The 20,056-nt window shown below is 36.7% G+C and overlaps 1 protein-coding gene across 2 annotated transcripts in view; it reads right to left on the reverse strand.

Annotated features, from left to right (window-relative positions):
- LOC124783363 (U2 snRNP-associated SURP motif-containing protein) overlaps window positions 1-20,056 on the reverse strand; it is a 165,327-nt gene that overhangs the window by 102,316 nt on the left and 42,955 nt on the right. For both annotated transcript variants that reach the window (XM_047254016.1, XM_047254015.1), the window contains exons 9-10: window positions 15,182-15,250; window positions 215-258 (exon numbers count right to left, since the gene is read on the reverse strand). In XM_047254016.1, coding sequence (XP_047109972.1) covers window positions 215-258; window positions 15,182-15,250 — 113 coding nt within the window. The remainder of the gene's footprint in view (window positions 1-214; window positions 259-15,181; window positions 15,251-20,056) is intronic.

The following is a 20,056-nucleotide window of genomic DNA, read 5'->3' on the forward strand; positions in this document are numbered from 1 at the left end:
GGAGTTAAAAATTTCATAACTCAACATTGTATATTCTACTCTTTAGCAGCACATTAATCAGAGTAAGAGAATAACAACTATTGAGAATACAGATATTTAAACGACCTAGAAAAATTTACCTGCAATTCTGAAAGTGATGTTTTCCCCTTTTCAACTCTTTACTTACCTATTACGTGTTAAAAGAAATAAACTGGGTTTTGCCTGTGTACATTACCTTTCAGTCGGGATAACCACTTTGACAACAGCCTGGGATAAAATCTGTGAGGAGAGCAGCAGCATCATCAAAATACACACTCATACCCATGAAACACCTGACTGCAACATATGTGAATTCTGAAGGTAGACAGACTTCAGACATACAAATTCAATAACATCATGTACTGTAGGAAATGAAAAAGTCTCCAAACTTATTTATTTATAATTTGAAGCATGATTTTATACTGAGAATACATCTGCCTCCAGATCACATATGTTGTGTGGCCATAAAACATTGTTTAAAAAACAACTGGTAAGAAGATAAACAAAAAAATTAACTGTAAATGGAAATGTATTTACATGTGCAATGCATTTAAAATTTCTGATCACCTAGCTGAAAAAATGTGGGTTACTATTTAACTATACTGCAACATTCTGCAAAAATAAAATAATCTTAGAAGGCACAGTAGCCTCAATGAATAATTTCCTGTTATGAGCTTTGTTCAGATAAATACTTGGAATTTATAATGAATCAAAGAACTTTTAGGTCATTACAAATTATATAATGAACAGTGTTAGTAAAATATTGAGTGTCAGTGCTTAAAATGCTGGAACACATTTCAGTCATAATTAATAACAAAATAACTCCAAGCATACAAGAGCATCAGTATATTTACAGGAATAATATAAAATAAATTGCACGCTATGTGCAAGGGTAACAGCTTTTGTTCACCTTTCTCTTGTATTTACTGTTCAAAGTAGGGATTTTTCTGTCAGACACATTAATGTCAAATGGAAAAGCATGACACATACAAGAAGAGACAGTAAATATTTTGTTGATAAGAGATTTTCAGACTTTGCTCTCTCATCTTTATCTGGGTAACTTTTTCCATTCATTAGTGGTCCAGAATACTGCCGAAAGCAGGGAAAATCTGCCAGTTACTTCTCTAGCACTCTGAACTAACAATCCAATACGTTTAACATGTATTTCTACCTTACAATCATTTCCATAGATAAAATAACAGCATTACTACTGCCATATGGCAGAATAATGGTCATTTCACTGCAGACACTTAAGCAGATTCCATAATAGCATATAGATTGCAGATTCAAAGCAGTATTGTTGGCATGTTACATACAAAGAGTTTTGTAATATCTTTATCATTAATTTATAATGTTATAAATGGGAATCTATGGTGCTGCTGATATTTATGTTGTTTACTATCAGTTTTTATGAATGGTCTTTATTCTTGTTTGTATGAGTGTGCTTTGAACATTCTATGTTTACATTAGTATAGTAAAATGTTTTCTTGTGTGCTATTTCAAACTGTAATCATTTTACTGAACATGAAACTGAAAAAACAACAGGTCACAAGCCCATACTATACTGTCCAGCCAATAAAGGCAGTTTATTATAAAATTACGAAAAAAAACTAAGTTCAATGATTTATTCAAAGCTGGAATTGTGGCCTTAAATTCATTACAGCTTATAGAAAAACTGAAAGCAATAGAGAACTATAGTATGTGACAATTTGCAATGAAAATATATCTTCAACATGAGATGGTATTGGAATGCAGCTCAAGTGAAGTAAAAGACAAGTTGAAAGTGTATAATGCTAGTGTCAGTTGGTCCAGCAGTTTACATGCACCTACACAACACAACAACCACAAAAAAAAAGCCTGCGACAACTTTAAATGGTTATATGAAGAGTCAGGATTTTACAAAAGAACTGTTCAGCTGACAACGCTTCCCACAACTTGACTGGAGAACTGTACATCAGTAGAAGAATGTGTATACAAAATAATTCCCACTTCTAGCAAGTTAAATGCTTTGAATCTGGAAGAGAAAGATGAGTGAGTAGGTGCATTTTATTGGCATAGTTACCGTATGACTAAAAATCAATGGTTATGAGACTAGAGAATTCCATTACACCTGCAACTTGAGACACTATTAAAACTAAACTGTTGCAGGAAGTGAAGGATGAACAGCACTGCCGCTCTCCTAGTGAACAAGAAAGATAACAAAAACTTTACACACAATTTCCTCAAAGAAACTGAGATGTTATGGCCATATTGAAAGAAACTGCCACAGGAAAACCAAGGGAAGTAACAAGTCTTTGGAAGGGGCTTCAAATTACAAGACAGTCTTCACTACAGAGGTAAAGTCATTAATAATGATTGGTATATTGACTCTGATGCTTTAGCACACATGTTCAAACAAATTTATGTTGGTTGGTGTTAACGTCACAGATGGTAACGGCAAAAGATGAGAATTTAACTACTGATGGAAATGGCGACACTCATATTCAAGCACAAGTTTAAAAAAAAAAAAATTTGAACAATAAATGTTCTTTACATGCCAAAGTTAAGCACAAATTTATTCTATGTAAGTAGTGGAAAAAAAGAGACATTTCATCACCTATGATAAACGAACTCGCATTTACAATAAGGAAAAGTATCTATTAACAACACCCATGCTTGATAATGGCACATAGAAACTGGCCCAATCAGATAATTATTTAATAGAGCCAAGTTTGTATCACTATTAAATGACTCCCACATGCGAAATAGAAGACAGGACATTTAAGTCGTGGCAGAACGGGAGCTTTGCAGGAAGGTAAGGCCAACAGCATTAATTACATGGGAACTATTGAGTCTCCATATGTTATGTGCTTGGAAGATAAACAGACAAAACTACCTTTTCAAAATTCTGAGTCGAGAGCAAAATGTATCCTTGAACTAATACATTCTGACTTGCGTAGGTCAATGGAAACAAGATCGATTAGAAGTGTCAGATATATCCTGACTAATAAATGATTATCTGAGGGAGATTTTTTTGTATACATTAAGGGAAGAAGATCAAGTACAGGAAACTATTAAAAATTTCAAGAAGCTTGTGTAAAAACAAAACGGTAGCAAAATTAGTGTCTTGTGCACAGAAAATGGGAAGGAATATGTGAACTACGAACTGGCAAACTTCTTAAAGAATGAAGTAATAATTCGTCAAACAATAGTGTCCTACACACTGGATCAAAACAGAGTAGCAGAAAGGGATAACAGAATATTAGTACGAAAAGACCGATGCTTATTTTTGATGCGTGCTTACCAAAAGCATATTGGAGTAGGCCACTCTATAGCACCTTAACAGATTACCTACACAATCTTTAAAAGGCGGGACACTAGAAGAAGCATTTACTGGAAGAGCCAAATCTTAGTCATGTAAGAATATTTATCAGCAAGGCCTTCAGTCATCTACCAACAGCAAGCAGACATAAATGAGATAAGAAGAAAACTGAATGCATACTGGTAGGATGTTGTTAACAGGGCAAGGAATATCAGCTATTTCAACCCAACCAATGAAAATTAAGCAAGAGATGTGATATGCCAAGAAAACACTGTTCAGAAGAATGATGAAATAACACTGCTCAAAAAGTCTCTGAATTAAGCAAGATGAATCAGAAATAGTTGAATCTGATCCCATTACTGATGAGAATCAAGAAGATTCAAGAAGTATTTTACCAGATCAAATCAGCTCTGATAAGAGCAGCTTAGAAGATTCAAATTTATCAGATGCAAATATAAATGCTGCATCCTCGCAGCAAAACTGATCAGAACTTCATTCCAAAACCGATAAGGATGAATGACTATGTGACCTATTACTCTACAGACATGGATAAATCAGATTCATCATCATTAGAAGATCTAACAAAGTAAAGAATCACACAGCTGGCTTGAGGAAATAAAATGATTGCAGTCACATATTGAAAATCATATGCAGAGAAAACTATCCTGCCTTCAGGTACAAAGCCAACAGACACCAAATAGATTTTAAAAACCAAAATAAATATACAAGGATACATTTAAGGATACAAAGCACAGCTAGCAGTTGAAGAACCCTCACAAAACAAAGGGTTCAAACTATGAGGAGATGTATGCTCCCTGATATGCTATAATTCATTAATGTATGTTTTGGTTTAGCTTCTAAAAATGATGCAGACACAGATCACTTGGACATTTTTAGAGCATTCATACAAGGCGATTTGAACGTGTAGATTTTTGTCAAAATCCCCGAGACAGATTTTAACACTAGAACTGTTAAGGACAAATGTATCATAAGGTTTAAGAAAGCAGTTTATGGATTAAAACAAAGTATTTGTCACTGTAACATTAAGCTATATGCAACAATTTTGTAACTTTAACTTTTGAAGAAGTACAGTACATCCATGTGTTTATCAGAAGAATAACGGAAATAACACATTAACTGTTGTTGATGACTTGTTCATCAGTAATAACCCATAAGAGAAAGAAAGCTTCTAAAAAGAACTCAATGAGCAATTTAAATTACAAGGGCCAGCAGAGGTGTCATGTTGCTTGGGCATCAGAATATTAAGAGATTGCAAAAGGCTACTATTATGGATAGATCTATCTTTTATAAAGGACAAATATTAAAAATAAATATAACATGGACAATCAACAGTATCAACACCTGTGAATAACAACCACATACTTACAATGCAAAATCCAGGATGTAAAGTAACAATACAATGAAAAGGATAATTGCTAGGAACTATCCTTTTTTGTTATATTGTTACAATCACATACTTACACTAGATATGACACTAAAGACAAATGAAGAGAGAACATTTTCCCTATAGAGAAACTAAACACAGTTTGATGTATGTGCAGATGGGAACCAGAGCTGATTTTGTACATGCAATCACAGTTGTAAGTCACTTCAACCATGCTCCAAGTGTGCCTATTTGGCAGGCAGTTAAGAGAATCAGAAGACACTTCAAAGGTACTGAGAACTTTAAGATGTAATCTTCTAGGGAAGAAAAAACAACAACAACACAGGTTACAATGATGCAGACTGGGCAGGAGACAAAGAGGACAGGAAGTCTGTCAGTGTTTTCTGTTGAAATCACAAGGTGTTGTAATTTTCTGGCCTAGCAAGAAAGAACCCACAGTTGCTTTATCAACTACTGAAGCTGAATACATGGCCCTGGACTCAGCATGTCATGAGGAACTCTGGCTACAGAGGTTAAAAAAGAAGCATCTTCATGCCCTGAAAATTATCCCATTAAACGTTATAGTGATAGCAGAGATGCAGCTGGTTTATCCAAAACAAGTGGATATCGCAGAAGTACAAAACATACTGATATCAGACACAATTTTATTCAAGAAAAGATACTCAGCTCAAGTTATAGAGGAACAAATCCCGACGCAGCAGGTGCTCAGTGACATGTTAAACAAGTTACTCGCTAGAACATGACATCATCAAATGATTAAGGAATGTGGATTGATAGTATGAAGTGTTTTAATTAGATACTGATTCTAAAGAGTGTTTTAAATGAGAATCTATGCCTCTGCTTATATGTATGTTCTACACATATTCTTTATTCCTTTCCATATGTGTACGTTAATAACATGTTTTCTTGTGTGCTGCTTAAAACCTTGATTGCTTTGCTGAATATTAAAGGAAAAAACATTTCAGATTTTTAACACATGTGAAGCATACTACTGCATCAATCTCAAAAGTAAGTGCAATTCCAAACGCCTACTTGGCATGTGCAACACAAAAAGGATGGTATGGCTCACAAAATGCTTATTGTGTAAAATAAATGTTGTTGTGAGGGATGGGAGTGGAGCTAAGAGGAACCAACTTTCAAACTTTTTGTCTTTTTTCTACTGTAAAAAATTGCCATCCTTTCACAAAGGCCTTCATCTTTTCCAGCTCTATCATTCCCTAATCCCCGCCACTTTGATCTTACATAATGTACCCATTCACACACATGCCCTACTAAACTTCCTATACTCCTTTCAAGAGACTGTTTTACTTTGTAACATTAATGTCCTGCAATCTTCATCCTCCTACAGCTGAAACACTACTGTGAGCATTATTTGAGGAATATACCTCAGTTAATTATATTCTACTCTTCCTGGTTGAGTAACTACTCACTGTATTCATTAGTCCCCTGCTGACCTCCCAAACCTTGTACTGTTGACCTGCTCCACTTTCCAGACACCTCAAAAATCCCCTTACCATCCTTAACAGACTGCTCCCAAACACCCTCTCCAAACTCTCATCACTGCACACTGCACCTTTTAATAACAGTGACTATTGAAGAAATCTCAGACTTCTCAAAATGTCTTTTTATCTTCAGCCCCATAACTTGATTTAACCATGCTATACTTGTAAACGACAAATTCACTTTTCTTTGAGCATTATCTTCACTGAAAGTTCTGCACGACTCACCACAATGAGCAGTCAGTCTGAATTACATACTCAAACTTTTCTCTAAAAGTTCACATCTCTTTCATTCATGATCTCCCCCCCCCTCCCCCCCCCCTTTTCCAATCCAGTAACTCAACGATCTCACTTGCCTCTTCTGCAAACTCCTTTTCTGGTTAGTCCAATCTGAGGTTATGAGAGCAATACGATCTCAAGAACTTAATACAAAGCCTTACATAATGATTCTTCTTACTGATAAAGAGAAATCCAGCATAATATTCAACACCTTATGATCACTCCAAAACCCAATACTTTAACCAATTTCCTTTCTCACATTGGCAATCCTTTCATACACCGGCCCTTTACTTCGACCCAAAGCAAAGTTACACTAACCTAATTCAAAAGGTCTTCCTCCTCATTGTCCCACTGCAGTTGGTTTGAACATACTCACAAGATCCTCTGCCAGGTTGACAAGCATTTCCAATTGACTGGCACAGTGTCCCTTTACATTTAAGACAGTAATCACTTTCGTACGCATTTTTTCCCTGTTTCTATTCATTACTACCAGTCTCTGAACTTATCACTGCAGACCTCTCATACCGATACATAACGACCCCCCCCCCCCCCCAGCCCATCCATAAGTAAATAAATTCCCACAAGTTGCTGCCACAAAACACTATGTTCTACATTTTAGAGTTGTTGAGATTCAAAATGCACAACCATAATTATTCTGAACAATTATTATTTCTTGTCTGAAGACCAAATCTACAGTGATAGGCACACATGTGGCACCTACCCATTACTAATGAGTGTTGCCTCAACTGTATGTGCGCCTCCTAAGAGGCGAGGCAGTGGGCAGTGTTTTTGTATTTACATTAGAAAGGACCAAAAGTTCGAAAGTGTCGTTCTTCTAATCTGCTAAATGTGTCATCATTCAGCTGGATGAGAATGGTTGCATTTTCTCTGTTTTTGTTTTACGTTTAATTCTGAAATTCACCCCTTACTATAATCAAACAGTTATGCTTCAATTATTAATTCTGAAAAGAGAAAAACTTAAAATACGAATTCTGATATAGATGTTTTTATATTATGTTCACTGTCCCCAAGCTTGGGATCAACATCTTATGGTAAACAAATTCAAGTATGGTATACAGATGATGGGAGATCAATATCTCCTATCACCACAAAACTAGTACTACAAAAAGCTACAATTAATAAAACAGAAAATATGAACATAAAGTGATACAGGACTGATTTTACTGTAAAACAGAAAGTAAATGAAATACTCCAATTAATTTGTAGGATCAGTTATCATGAACTGTTCACCTCTGAATTACATGGAATCACGGAATACATTTATGCAGATGTAGGGGCAAGAGTAGGAAGATGAGGTACTTACAAAAAGAGCGTTTAAAGAAGACAACAGCAGAAAAAGGAACAAGGAGATTAAGTTTAAGTAACATAACAATAAGCAATGCAAAATTTGCAGAGAGGAGATAGTAACATAAATGAAATTAGCAATTATTTTGCACAAGTTAAAGTATTTCCCACAAATCATGGACACTGCCACAGTGGGGTGACTTGCACAGTTCAGTGGTATAGACAGCCATACCGTAGCTACAACTACATTGGCGAGGAGAGATAAAGCTAACATATTCTCCCCAATGAAAGAGTGGCAGCCTTTTCCATAGTTGCAGAGGCAACAGTCTTGATAACTGATTGATCTGGTCTTTTAACATAAGTCAACAAGGCCTAGCCATGTTAGCACTGTATACAGCTGAAACTAAAAGAAAACTGTAGCTGTTATATTTCCCATGTAGCTTTACTGTATGGCTTAATGACAATGACATCCCCGTGGGTAAAATATTGCAGTTGTAAAATGCTGGAATTCTATATGTTTGCATGTGTAGAATGTAATATATATTAAAACGGTAAACAAATTAGAGAATTTAAAATGGAAATGGATGGGCTGAAGTTAGATATAGTGGAATTAATGAAGTGCTGTGGCAGAAAGAGTGTGATCTCTGATCAGGCGAACAGAGCTTTATCAACACCAAGTACAATGGGGGCAATGCAGGAGTAGCTCTAATAATGAATAAGAAAAAATGCTCGAGTATCTCTAATAATGAATAAGAAAAAAATTAATGTAGGTAAGTGACTGAGCACATTATCACAGCCAAGATAGATATAGAGCCAACATCCACTACAGCAGAACATATTTAGATGCTAACTAGCTCTGCATATGAGAAGGAAAAATAAAAGTAGAACATGGATTGGGGAAAAGAAATCAAAGGGAAACTCATGGGTAGTATTTTTAATTATTGTATACATGTTATTTAAGAAGAATGAATGAAGGTAGTGTATATGGAAGAAACCTGAAAACATCAGAAGGTTTCAGATAGAGAACAGAAAGATAGTTAGAAATTCTGAAACCAGTTTTGAAAACATTTCTGGTGCCGATGTGGACCGTAACCATAACTTATTGGTTGCAAACTGCAGAGTAAAACTGAAACATTGCAGAAAGGAAGGAAATTAGATTGCTGGGACATGTATAATTTGAAAGAGCCAGAGGTTGCTAAATGTTTCAATGGGAGCATTAGGCAATGATTGACTGAAACATGGTAAGAAGTACAACGGAAGATTAATAGGTAGCTTTGAAGTGGAATAGTGAAGGCAGCAGAGGTTCAAATAGGCAATAACAAAAGGCCTAGCAGAAATTCTTGGATAAGATAGTGGCACCAACAAGCACTGCATGTAAGACTGAGGATATGAAAAATCAGGGCTGATACAGAGGAATTTAGACAGAAATGAAATGACTGTAAGTGGTACAGGGTACCCTCCGCCACATGCCATATGATGGTTTGCAAAGTATCTAAGTAGTATAGATAACACAGGAGATATTGAATTTAACTGATGAAAGAAGAAAATATGAAAATAAAGCAAAAGAAGCCTGTGAAAGAGAATACGAATGTCTCAAAAATGAGATTGATAGAAAGTGTCAAATGGCTGTGGAGAAACAGCTGAAGGACAAAAGCTAGACAGCAGAAGTATGTTTACCTAAAGGTAAAAAGATGCATGCAGCCCCCAGATGATTTAAAGTGCCTTTGGACATAAGAGATGCACCAGTATCAATATCAAAAGCCCAAATGGCAAGACAGTACCAAGTAAAAATGGGCTATGAAGACAGAATTATAGAAAGGGGACAGGAAGTACATGAAGATGAGATAGGCTACACGATACTGCGAGAAGTGTTTCACAGAACACTGAAAGACCTGAGTCAAAACAAGGTCCTTTGAGCATATGACATTCCGTCTGAATTGTAGAGATCTTTTGGGAATCTAGTCGCAACAAAATTATTCCACCTGGCACGCAAGAGACACAATATAAGATAGACAAAATAGCATCGGTCTTCAAGAAGAATGTAATAATACCAATTCTGAAAAAGGCAGGTACTGACAGGTGTGAATTTTACTGAACTATCAATTCAATAAGTTGTGCCTGCAAAGCACAGAGAGAAATTATTTAAAAAAGAATGGAAAAACTGGTAAATGATGGCCCTGAGTAAGGTCAGTTTGGGTTCTGAAGAAATGTAGGTGCAGGAGAGGAAATACTGATCATATGACTTATTTCAGAAGACAAATTAGAGAAAGACAAACCTACACTTAAAGCATTTGCAGATTTAAAATAATAATGTGGCATTGTTTACTATAGTACACCCTATAAAATTCTGAAGGTACCAGGATTCAAATACAGGGAGCAAAAGGCTGTAGATAATTTCCACACACCAGACTGCAGTATTAAGGACTGAAGGACATGAAATGGAAGCAGCAACTGACAAAGGAGTGAGACAGGGTTTTATCCTATCCCCAGTGTTACTCAATCTGTACAGTGAGCAAGCATTAAAGGAAACTAAGAATAGCATTGGAGAGGGAATTAAAGTTCATGGAAAAGAAATAAAAACTATGAGGTTTGCCAATGACATTTCAATTCTGTCAATAGACGGAAGCAAGCATGTTTGCTGCCTTGTAATAGTGGCAATTCAGTGGAAAAGATGGATTTTCCATTCTCTGTTTACCCAACTCCAAGGTCAAACTAGGCGCATATTCTGCGCGTACTTTGCAGAGAAAGAGTTGCACAACTGAGAAACACAAAAATTAAATATTGATATAATTTTGTAATTTGTTCATAGCATTATGTAGAATGATGTAGACACAAAAAATACCAAGCTTGAGCAAAATCCAAGACGTAGTTTCCACAAAAAACACTGTTTTTCAAAATTTCACACTGCAGGGAAAAAGATATAAACAGTTGGAATTTTGAGATTATACAAGTTTTGAAGTTAAATAGTATGTATAAGACTTGATAAAATTATCTTCCATACTTTGAGCTTATTAAAGAAATATGAATTTTGAACTAAAAGGACAGAAAATCTTAATAGTAATAATAAGCCATATGGTTAAATATAAGCCTGAGTTCGGACACTACAGCACTATATCCCACATAACAAATAATGACAATGCACCAAACTACAGTGCATTTAATGGATTTTACAAAGGTACAGCAATAGCAGAAGAGACAGTTCAGAGGGTAGAGTCCACTCAAGGTTCCTTTGAAAAAATTGCAACAATTACAATTAATCAGATATTACAGTAAAATTAAATGGAAATGTTCTTTAAGCATAGATCGATAGTTTCACAGGCAATATGATATCAACTGGACAAGTCATTAATTATTTAGTTGGAGAGATGGCTCTTTGTAAGAACAGAGGAAGGGGTCTGGCACTTCAGTAGCAACCATTTCGTTTCACAGTCCACTCCAGACAAAACCAAGGCTACATAAGCAACACTGAAGCTGCCACATGGTTCACTCACTGAAAGTCTTTTGCCAACAGCATGTGTCGCTATCAAACAGGCCAGTGTCAAGTTCTGCAATGGAACTTTGTTGTGATGTAATCTGCAGTTGCAATGCTTGAAATGCCTCTTTCATGCTGGTCAAAAATGGTTCGTGTACTGCCCCTCATATTCTAAATGTATGTGGCATGTGAAGTAAAAAAAATTACCAGTTTTATGTAAGCAATAAACAGTATTTTGAATTATTAAAACTATTTATTCGTTACAGAACAGTAATCCACATGAAATGAAATTCTCTGACCTGTCCCATGTGATTTTTAGAGGAGTAAAAATTGATGGATTTTACATAGGATCTTATGCCTGTGAAACAACAGAATTCTATATATGTGCTGTTATTAAAGACAGCGAAATTTTAATTTGTCATCAGTATTTCCGTACTCAGTTTCAAATTAGAGAGTATGACTTTTTCAGTTTAGGTGAACTGAAATGTGGACAAGTGGACTGTAGAATGTAAGTACAGTATCATGTTTTAGAAGCAATTTACAAGCTCTTGTGGCATAGTCGCAGGAACAACCTAACAAACCCGTCACTTCACTACAAGGAATAACTGAATGGACTGAATAGTGTCTTGAAAAGAGGTTTTAAGATATCAACAAAAGAGAAAAAGGCTAATGAAATGTAGTCAAATTAAATCAGGTGATGCTGAAGAAATTACATCAGGAAATGATACACTAAAAGCAATAGATGAGGTTTGCTATTTGGGCAGCAAATTAACTGATGATGGCTGAAGTAGACAGAATATAAAATGCAGGCTGCCTGTAGAATGAAAAGCATTTCTGAAAAAGAGGAATTTATTAAGATCTAATATAATTTTAAATTATAGGAAACGTAACTACTCATCTACAGTTAGTGGGGTGTGGTGCACAGAAACACACAACAGAAAACTGTTTACATTAGCTTTTGAGTTTTTGCTCCTTCCCTATTCCCTAGTGGAAGCATGTGTGCTCTTGCACCCCCCACCTCCCCCCCCCTCTCCCCAACAAACACACAGGGATATGAACAGGGAAAGGGAACTCCTTTGGTCTTGTTGTGCAGTGAGTTATCTGTGGAAATATCCGGCTCAATGCACTGTCGATAATCCACAGCCAGCCTCACCATGGTCACAGGCTTGTGCATTTGAGTACTTCGGTGGTTTTTTTGTGTGTGTGTGTGTGTGTGTATTTATCTGAAATGAAGCATTGTACAGAAGTGAAATGTGGACAATACCAAATTCAGACGAGAATATAAGTTTTAAAAAGGTGGTGCTTTAGAAGAATGGTGAGATCAAGTAACTAACAAAGAGCTCCTGAATTGAACCAGAAGAGGGTGTGGGAAGGGGGGGGGGGGTGGGGGGGGGGGGGGGACCTGGCAGAACTTCACTAAAAGAAGAGATCAGCTGAGCTGATAGGATACATCCTGAGCCATGAAGATTCATCAATTTGGTAATGGCAGGAGATGTGGAGGGTAAGAACTGTAGAGACCAAGAGATGAATACAGTGAACAGGTTGAAATGTATGTAAGCTGCAATAGTTACTTGGAGATGATGAGGCTTTCACAGGATAGAGCAGTGCAGAAAGCTGGGCCAAACCAGTTTTTGGGCTGAAAACACAGCAACTACTTTCTTAGATTTTTGGTATGTTGCAGAGTAAAATATTCATTCTGGAAAAAATTCACAATCATGGTCATGGACAAGCTCTTCTCTGCTGCTTCCTTTCTTCTAAGGATGCCAGTCTAACAATGTATGAAACAGAGCAACCCTGAGATGAATTAAGAAAATAGGAAACAATGGCCAATGAAATTCCTAGTCAAACTCTAAGCCATCTCTACATGACTCAAGTGGTGTTAGTGGAATGCAATGGTCCTGGTACGATTATAGTTCCATTATATAACTGAAAGCTATCAGAATGTATTGTTAGAATACACATTGTCCAATCACATTAATGTGACCACCACCTATGTTCGATGTCACTGTGCAATAACCACTCACACACGGCATGTGGCAGCACTGGCATTGGTGGGTACATAAAGCATGTTCAAGGTCAGAAACTAGTGCATGTGCCGTCGTTAATGTGGAAATGGAGTGAGTCATCTGACGTCCAAAAGGATATGATCACTGGATTTTGGGCCAAGGGTGGAAGCACTTCCAAAATAGCTAAGTTTGGAAACTGTCCATATGCTGCCATGGTTAAATGGTGCAAAATGCTGCTATCCAAAACTGGGGCAATGTCAGCTCTGGTGCACCAAGGGCCGTAGGTGACAGGGGTGAATGATGGCTGCAGAGATGTGCATGGGAAAATAGGTGTACAACTGTAGAGCAACTGACCATCCAGATCAACCAAGGTGTTGCTAACAATCTCCTCAATGACAATTACTGCATACTGGCCTCCGCAGCAAGTGCCTGGTTCATGCACCCATGCTGACTGCAGGAATTTGCACATCAATACCACAACTCGACATACACCGAGTGGCGACAGGTGGCCTTTTTAGATGAATCACGTGAAAAATCTGAAAGACGACAACCTGCAACAATCGTTGGAAGGATCCAGGCCAGGGGAGAAGGCACTGTGGTCTGGGGAATGCTTTCATAGCATTTCATGGGTGATCTAGTCATTCTGGAAGGCACAATGGATCAAGATAAGTATCACCTATCCTTCGGGACCATGTCCACCCCTACATGCAACTTGTTTTTCCTTTTCCTCGGCATTATAACGTCTGCTAGCAGGACAATATAACATGCCACGTAGCTCGCAGTGCATGTGTGTGTGTTTTGAAGAGCACTAAGATGAGTTTATCATACTCCCTTGGCCACCGATCTCCTCAGTTTGAAACCCAGTCAAAAATCTGTGGGATCTCCTCAATTGGGCTTTCGCATCATGTATCCTCAACTGGGAAACTCAGTGCACTTGGCCACAGCACTGGGGTCAGCATGGCTCCACATCCCTGTCCTCACCTTCCAGAATCTCAATAACACTCTTCCAGCATGTATTGAGCAGTCTTTGCAGCAAAATATGGTTATTCAGGCTTTTGCCAAATAGTCACATTAATGTGACTTGACAGTGTAGAAGCTGCCACAGAGAGAAAGACTCACTCTTAAAAGCTGTTGTTACTGTCTTTTGTATGTTTATTTTTTGTATCTGTAGCAAGATCTTGCCTTAGGATGACTACTACTTATAATATCCGTTCTTAGGTAAAGCTCTCACAGCTTATGAACTTGACAGTCACTCTCAGCAGACTACAGTTACATTTCTGGAAACAATTATCATCATTATGTTTATAATGATTTAATTCTCTTTCTGTGATAAAAGCACTGTCAAAGTACTAGTCTTCAACAGAAAACTAAAGTTCAGTAAAGCTAGCACAGAATAAACAATAAATAGCCTTAATCCGGACAAAAATGAAGTATTACTGTTGAGAAATTAGACATATAAATTGCATCAAGTAGTATGTACAGAAGTTTGGTGGAAGTGTTAGTTGGAACTGTGTCACTTAAAAAGTTACGTACACCGAATTGCATATTAAAGACTGAAAGAAAAACTTAAGCTGATGGCTAAACATCTGGAAAGTAGCAATGGGCAGATTTCCTTTGACTAATGCACTCAAATTATCTTTTCTTGGCGAAATGCTTCATAAATACTTTCCTGTCAAGAATTCTTCATAAAAATTTGTTATTTTTCAGTATACTGCAAAAGATAAGGATGAAGAGTTGTTGAAAACATCTCATCAAAAATTCTACCCCACCTGAGAGAGGGCAGGTGACAGTCTCTCATTTGTTTGAACAGTTCAATACTATTGTTTTCCCCACAACAAATCTAAATACTCAGTAATATAATCCAAAGAGCTTTTTACAAAGTACTGTAGATGTTACCTTGTCCAATTCTGCCTTTTGCTCTGGCTCAGTTGGATAGGGTTCATTTGGTCGCAGCAGGTGCAGAACCTGTGAAAACCAAATTTGTATTCTGATCTAAAATGCACTACTATCAGAAAATTGCAGCAAAAGCAAGATTGCAATGTGTGTATGTCTTAAGTGTAACCTACCACCACAAGATAAACAAGCACACGTGTTGTGAACAGCATACACCTCTTTCCCACGTAATGCTCAATCTACTTAAAATTTTTCCTAACCTGCCTTTCAGTACCCTCACATGATCTCATGATGAGAACTCAGACTAACAGGAGGCTACGAAAAAAGGTCAGTTTTTGTAATTACTTAGCATGTTTTGGGTCCTCATGAAGAAATCATAAATCTCACCAAATGAGTAACATCACCACCTCCTACAGTTATGCAAAGAAGAAGAGAATTAATGACTGAAATAATCTTACAGCACTCAACTACAAACATAGAAGTAGATACTATTAGTGAATTCTGGTTCTCAAAATACACCTTTCTAGAATTCTTGCCATCACTTGATACGTATAAGTGGTCTTACCAATCAGTTTAAGTTAAACATAGCAAATATTACACCATTAGTATCAATGTAGCTACTAGAACCAGGAACATTTTGCATAAACAATATTTTTTGAAATATTGTGAAACATGGCATTTTTCGCTTTTCTGAGAAAGAATGTTGTAAATCTGAATGCAGTTGTTTACTAGTTTGGCACCTTATGGTTACTGAACACTGAAATTATACTTTGTTTTTTCTGAAGGCCGAAGTCCACATATAATCTTAAGATGACAGTTGACTTTCCACATAAGAAATAAGGCTCTAGATTTTAAGTCAAATGAAAATAGCCTACTTTCAAGCAAAAATAGCTGCTTTCAAAGAACTCCATTCCAGTAACAGTTTGTCACCAATATCATATTTCTGGGCACTTTCCCACAACCAATAGTACCAAAAATCAAATGTTTTTGAGGGATCTTTAATGTGTTGCACTAATTACATCGCCTATTTTCACAATAAACAAGTATAAATATGAAAAACTTGGAAAGTTCTGGTAGAATGTAAATACTTTTGGATTAAAGCTGAAAGCAGAGGTATTAGATTGTTGACAGGCACACACAAAAAGAATGAAAACCCACTAGCTTTGAGAATAATTCTTTTACAAGCTAGAGTAAAGCATGCGCATGCGACCTCCCCCACCCCCCCCCCCCCCCCCACACACACACACGCCCTTATGTCCCTACATGGTGCTGGCCAGACGAATAGTCAAACATAACTTCAGTTGGCATGCCCTTCCGCGTGTTCATAAGTGTGGGCCTATGAGCTCGCTACCTGTCACATCGCAAAACCCCAAATTAATGAACCTACTATTAAGGAAATCCCACTTTTAATGAATACTTCCATCATCCCAGCAAAACTCCCTTAAAGACAATGTCATTTCTTCCTGCTTTTAACAACCCCACTTTAAAAAAAGTCTGCCTTATAGGAACTAACATAAAAAATTTTGCAAATTGAAATCCTGGTTTTACGTAATTTCTAATGTGTTCAAATGAGTTTCTGATTTCTTTCCATTTCACATAGGTTGTATTTTTTTAGTGTGATGCAGTAAATGGTAATCAATTCATCTGGTTGACATGTAACTATGCCAAAGTAAACTGCTCAACTTCCCTTGCACAAATACAAGCAGAAGCATTGAAGGAATCAGCAGAAGCATTGAAGGAGTCAGAAATCTGTTTCCATGTCACTTAGGTCTGACATCAATGCCATTGAGTCCACAAAGTGTGAAGAGTGTATTTGTTCGTTTAATGAAGTCTCGACGTTATCAAATTTATTTTTATAGAGATATGAGCTGCAAATGTAAACAGCTTACAGTTCAACAAAAGCTGATGAGCATTCACAATGCCCATGACAATCTTCATGAAAATTTTTCCAACACAGCAAAGAAATACATTTTAATGCCGTCTACATGTGAGGTTTATTCAAAAATAAGAAAGTGTTCTGAAATGCCAAAGCTATGGAATGATTAACTTAAAAAACATCATAATCTGTTGTTTCAAAGTGTAAGTGGACACAGTGAGGCTTTGATAACAGAAATTATAAACTATGGGAAGAACACTACAGTGCCACGATTGATGCAGGGTTATGAGTCCAGGTAAATTTTCAAAGCTGATGAAACGGACATCTTTTATAATTTACTTCCTACAAAATCATATTTCATTAAACAAGAAAAATGCCATAGACAGGGAGGGGCGGGGGCTAAGGAAGGATAGCAATGTTACTGGGTGCCAATAATAATTAAAAGTTGCCTCCAGTATTATTACCAGGTATTTTTCTAAAATATAAAAAGACAGTACTTTCTTTCTACTATGAGTACAACAGCAGTCCCTGGAGACAGCAGAAATGACTTTTTCACGTGTTCAGATGCCAAAGATAGGTTCAGCAGGAAGGAAAATTGTACATATTATTGACCTACGGCCCTGTAAATACCAAGGAAACAAAATTTCCAAGGAGCATAAATGTTGAGTTCCTTCCTGTGAACTGCAGGAGTCATTTGCCGTCTCTGGATATGAGCATAACACAAACTGTTAAAGCCAAATGCAGAGTAGCAGTTGTACAGAAGTTGATTCAATTCTTTAAGAGGAAGAGATGAGGCTCAGCACTGCTATGCATATGTTTGTGGTAGCCTGGAATTCTGCAACATAAAGACCGTATCGAATATTTTTTTTTTTTGACAAAGTCTGGCTGTGGTACATCACTTGCTGCTGAAGACGACATGGTTCCAGAATAAGAACAGTATAGCAAAACTTATAATTTTGAAAATGGAGCATTCAAGGACATTGTGTTTGTTTCGATGATGACATACTGACTTCCATACATGAGACCGATTCAAGTGAAACGCTTCTAAGTCAAGCAACACAAGCAGGAGCTGGCAGTGACAAAGATGAAGAAGAAGAAGAAGCAGAAGAAGAAGAAGAAGGGCAGTATTGCATCAAGTTTTGCTGCTGCAGTGCAAGGAATTGACACTGTCAGAAATTTCTTTTCCTCTTTTAATGTAGGTGTATCAATTCTAACCAGCTGGAGCAAGAACTTCTTTCACCACAATATGCTGGAAGGACAGAACAAATAATACATCGTGTTAAAAAAAAGGTGTGTTCTGCAAAATATATAATAATTGCATATTTACTGCATTTACATTTTGAGCACAAGGTATTGGTAGTTTTGTAATTAAGTAGTGATCTATCACCTAAACGTGCTTTGAATATGATTGTGGGTCACTCTTTCCATAGACTCTGGTAAAAAATCCCATTTAAGGAAAAACCCCATTTAAGGAAAACCCCCATTTAAGGAAAAAAATACTTGGGTCACCAGTGATTCATTAAAACAGGAGTTTTATTATACTATAATTGTCACTTGTTTAGTACCGATGACTACATAAAGTTGAAAAGCATCTCACCACTGAACATAATTTTTCCATGAAAAGACTCAGTCCTTCCTATGTCATCATAAACTGCTTAACAAAAGTAACTTACAGGCCTATTTTTAGAGTGATACACTGGTTTAACTTCCAGCTCCATCCAAACCTTTTTCATGTTTTAGGAGCTAACTAGCTAGAACATACTGTAAAGAAACATCAAGACTTTTTCATGTTCTGTGTAATATAACATAGAAGAAGGAAACTTTCTTCCTTTTTGGTTTTCTCCAGCACATATTGACTTGGCAATTAAATGAAAATAAACATGTAGCCTTGAATGTGTGAATTACAGATAATGGCTGTTCATAGCACACACACACACACACACACACACACACACACACACACACACACACACACAAAAATTTTGTAGTCTGAAGTAAAAATGTTGAAAGCATGTAACATAAGTAAATGCTTATCCAGGCACTTCACATGGCCTTCAAATATTTGTCAATTGGGGAATGTTGTTTCTCATAGAGAACAATGACCATGAAGATCTGCAACAGGATGGCACATTACAAAGATGTATTATCAATATGAAAAATAGATACATGAGAAAAGTTATACTATGTAGAACAAAGGAAACTGCAAAAGAAACTGTTCTCCTAATCCAAGTCAGCGCGTACAGTTTCAATCAATGAATAAGTCACAGAAATGTGGTTCCAGAATGCGTACCATATGCTCAGAATCTACTTTTGTGCCGAGAATCGGTGTAATAAACACTAATTGATAAGTTCATATCTTTGTTTCTCACTAAACGATCTGCCGCTAATGGTCTACACCTGTTCTGTATTGACATACAAAAATTTCATTTTCTGATCAAGAGCAACATACTCACAGCCATCTGAGCTAGTTCCCAATTGCAACATTCTATACTGAAAATCGTTACAATTCAGAAAATGTATGTACAGATGTCTAGAAAGCCAAGAATTAACTTCCTTAGAACAGCAGCATCGATTTCGAAAACATCTATCATGTGAAACCTAAGTTACACTTTTCTCGTGAGATACTGAAAGTTTTGGATCAAGGCAATCAGGTAGATGCTGTATTTCTTGATTTCTAGAAAGCATTTGACTCAGTACCACACCTACACTTGTTGTCAAAAGTACAATCATATGAGGTATCAAGTGAAATTTGTGACTGGACTGGATGGAGAGTCATCATCAGATGTAGATGTATGGGTATGCCATATGGAGGTGTGTTGTGACCCTTGCTGTTCATGTTGTATATTAATGATCTTACACGCAATATTAATGGTAAAATAAGGCTTTCTGCAGATGATGCAGTTATCTATAGGGAAGTACTATCTGAAAGAAACAGTCAGATCCTGATCAGATTTCAAAGTGGTGCAGAGATTGGCATCTTGTTTAAATGTTCATAAATGTAA

The sequence above is a fragment of the Schistocerca piceifrons genome, chromosome 1, assembly GCF_021461385.2.
Source record: "Schistocerca piceifrons isolate TAMUIC-IGC-003096 chromosome 1, iqSchPice1.1, whole genome shotgun sequence".
Lineage (NCBI taxonomy): Eukaryota > Metazoa > Arthropoda > Insecta > Orthoptera > Acrididae > Schistocerca > Schistocerca piceifrons.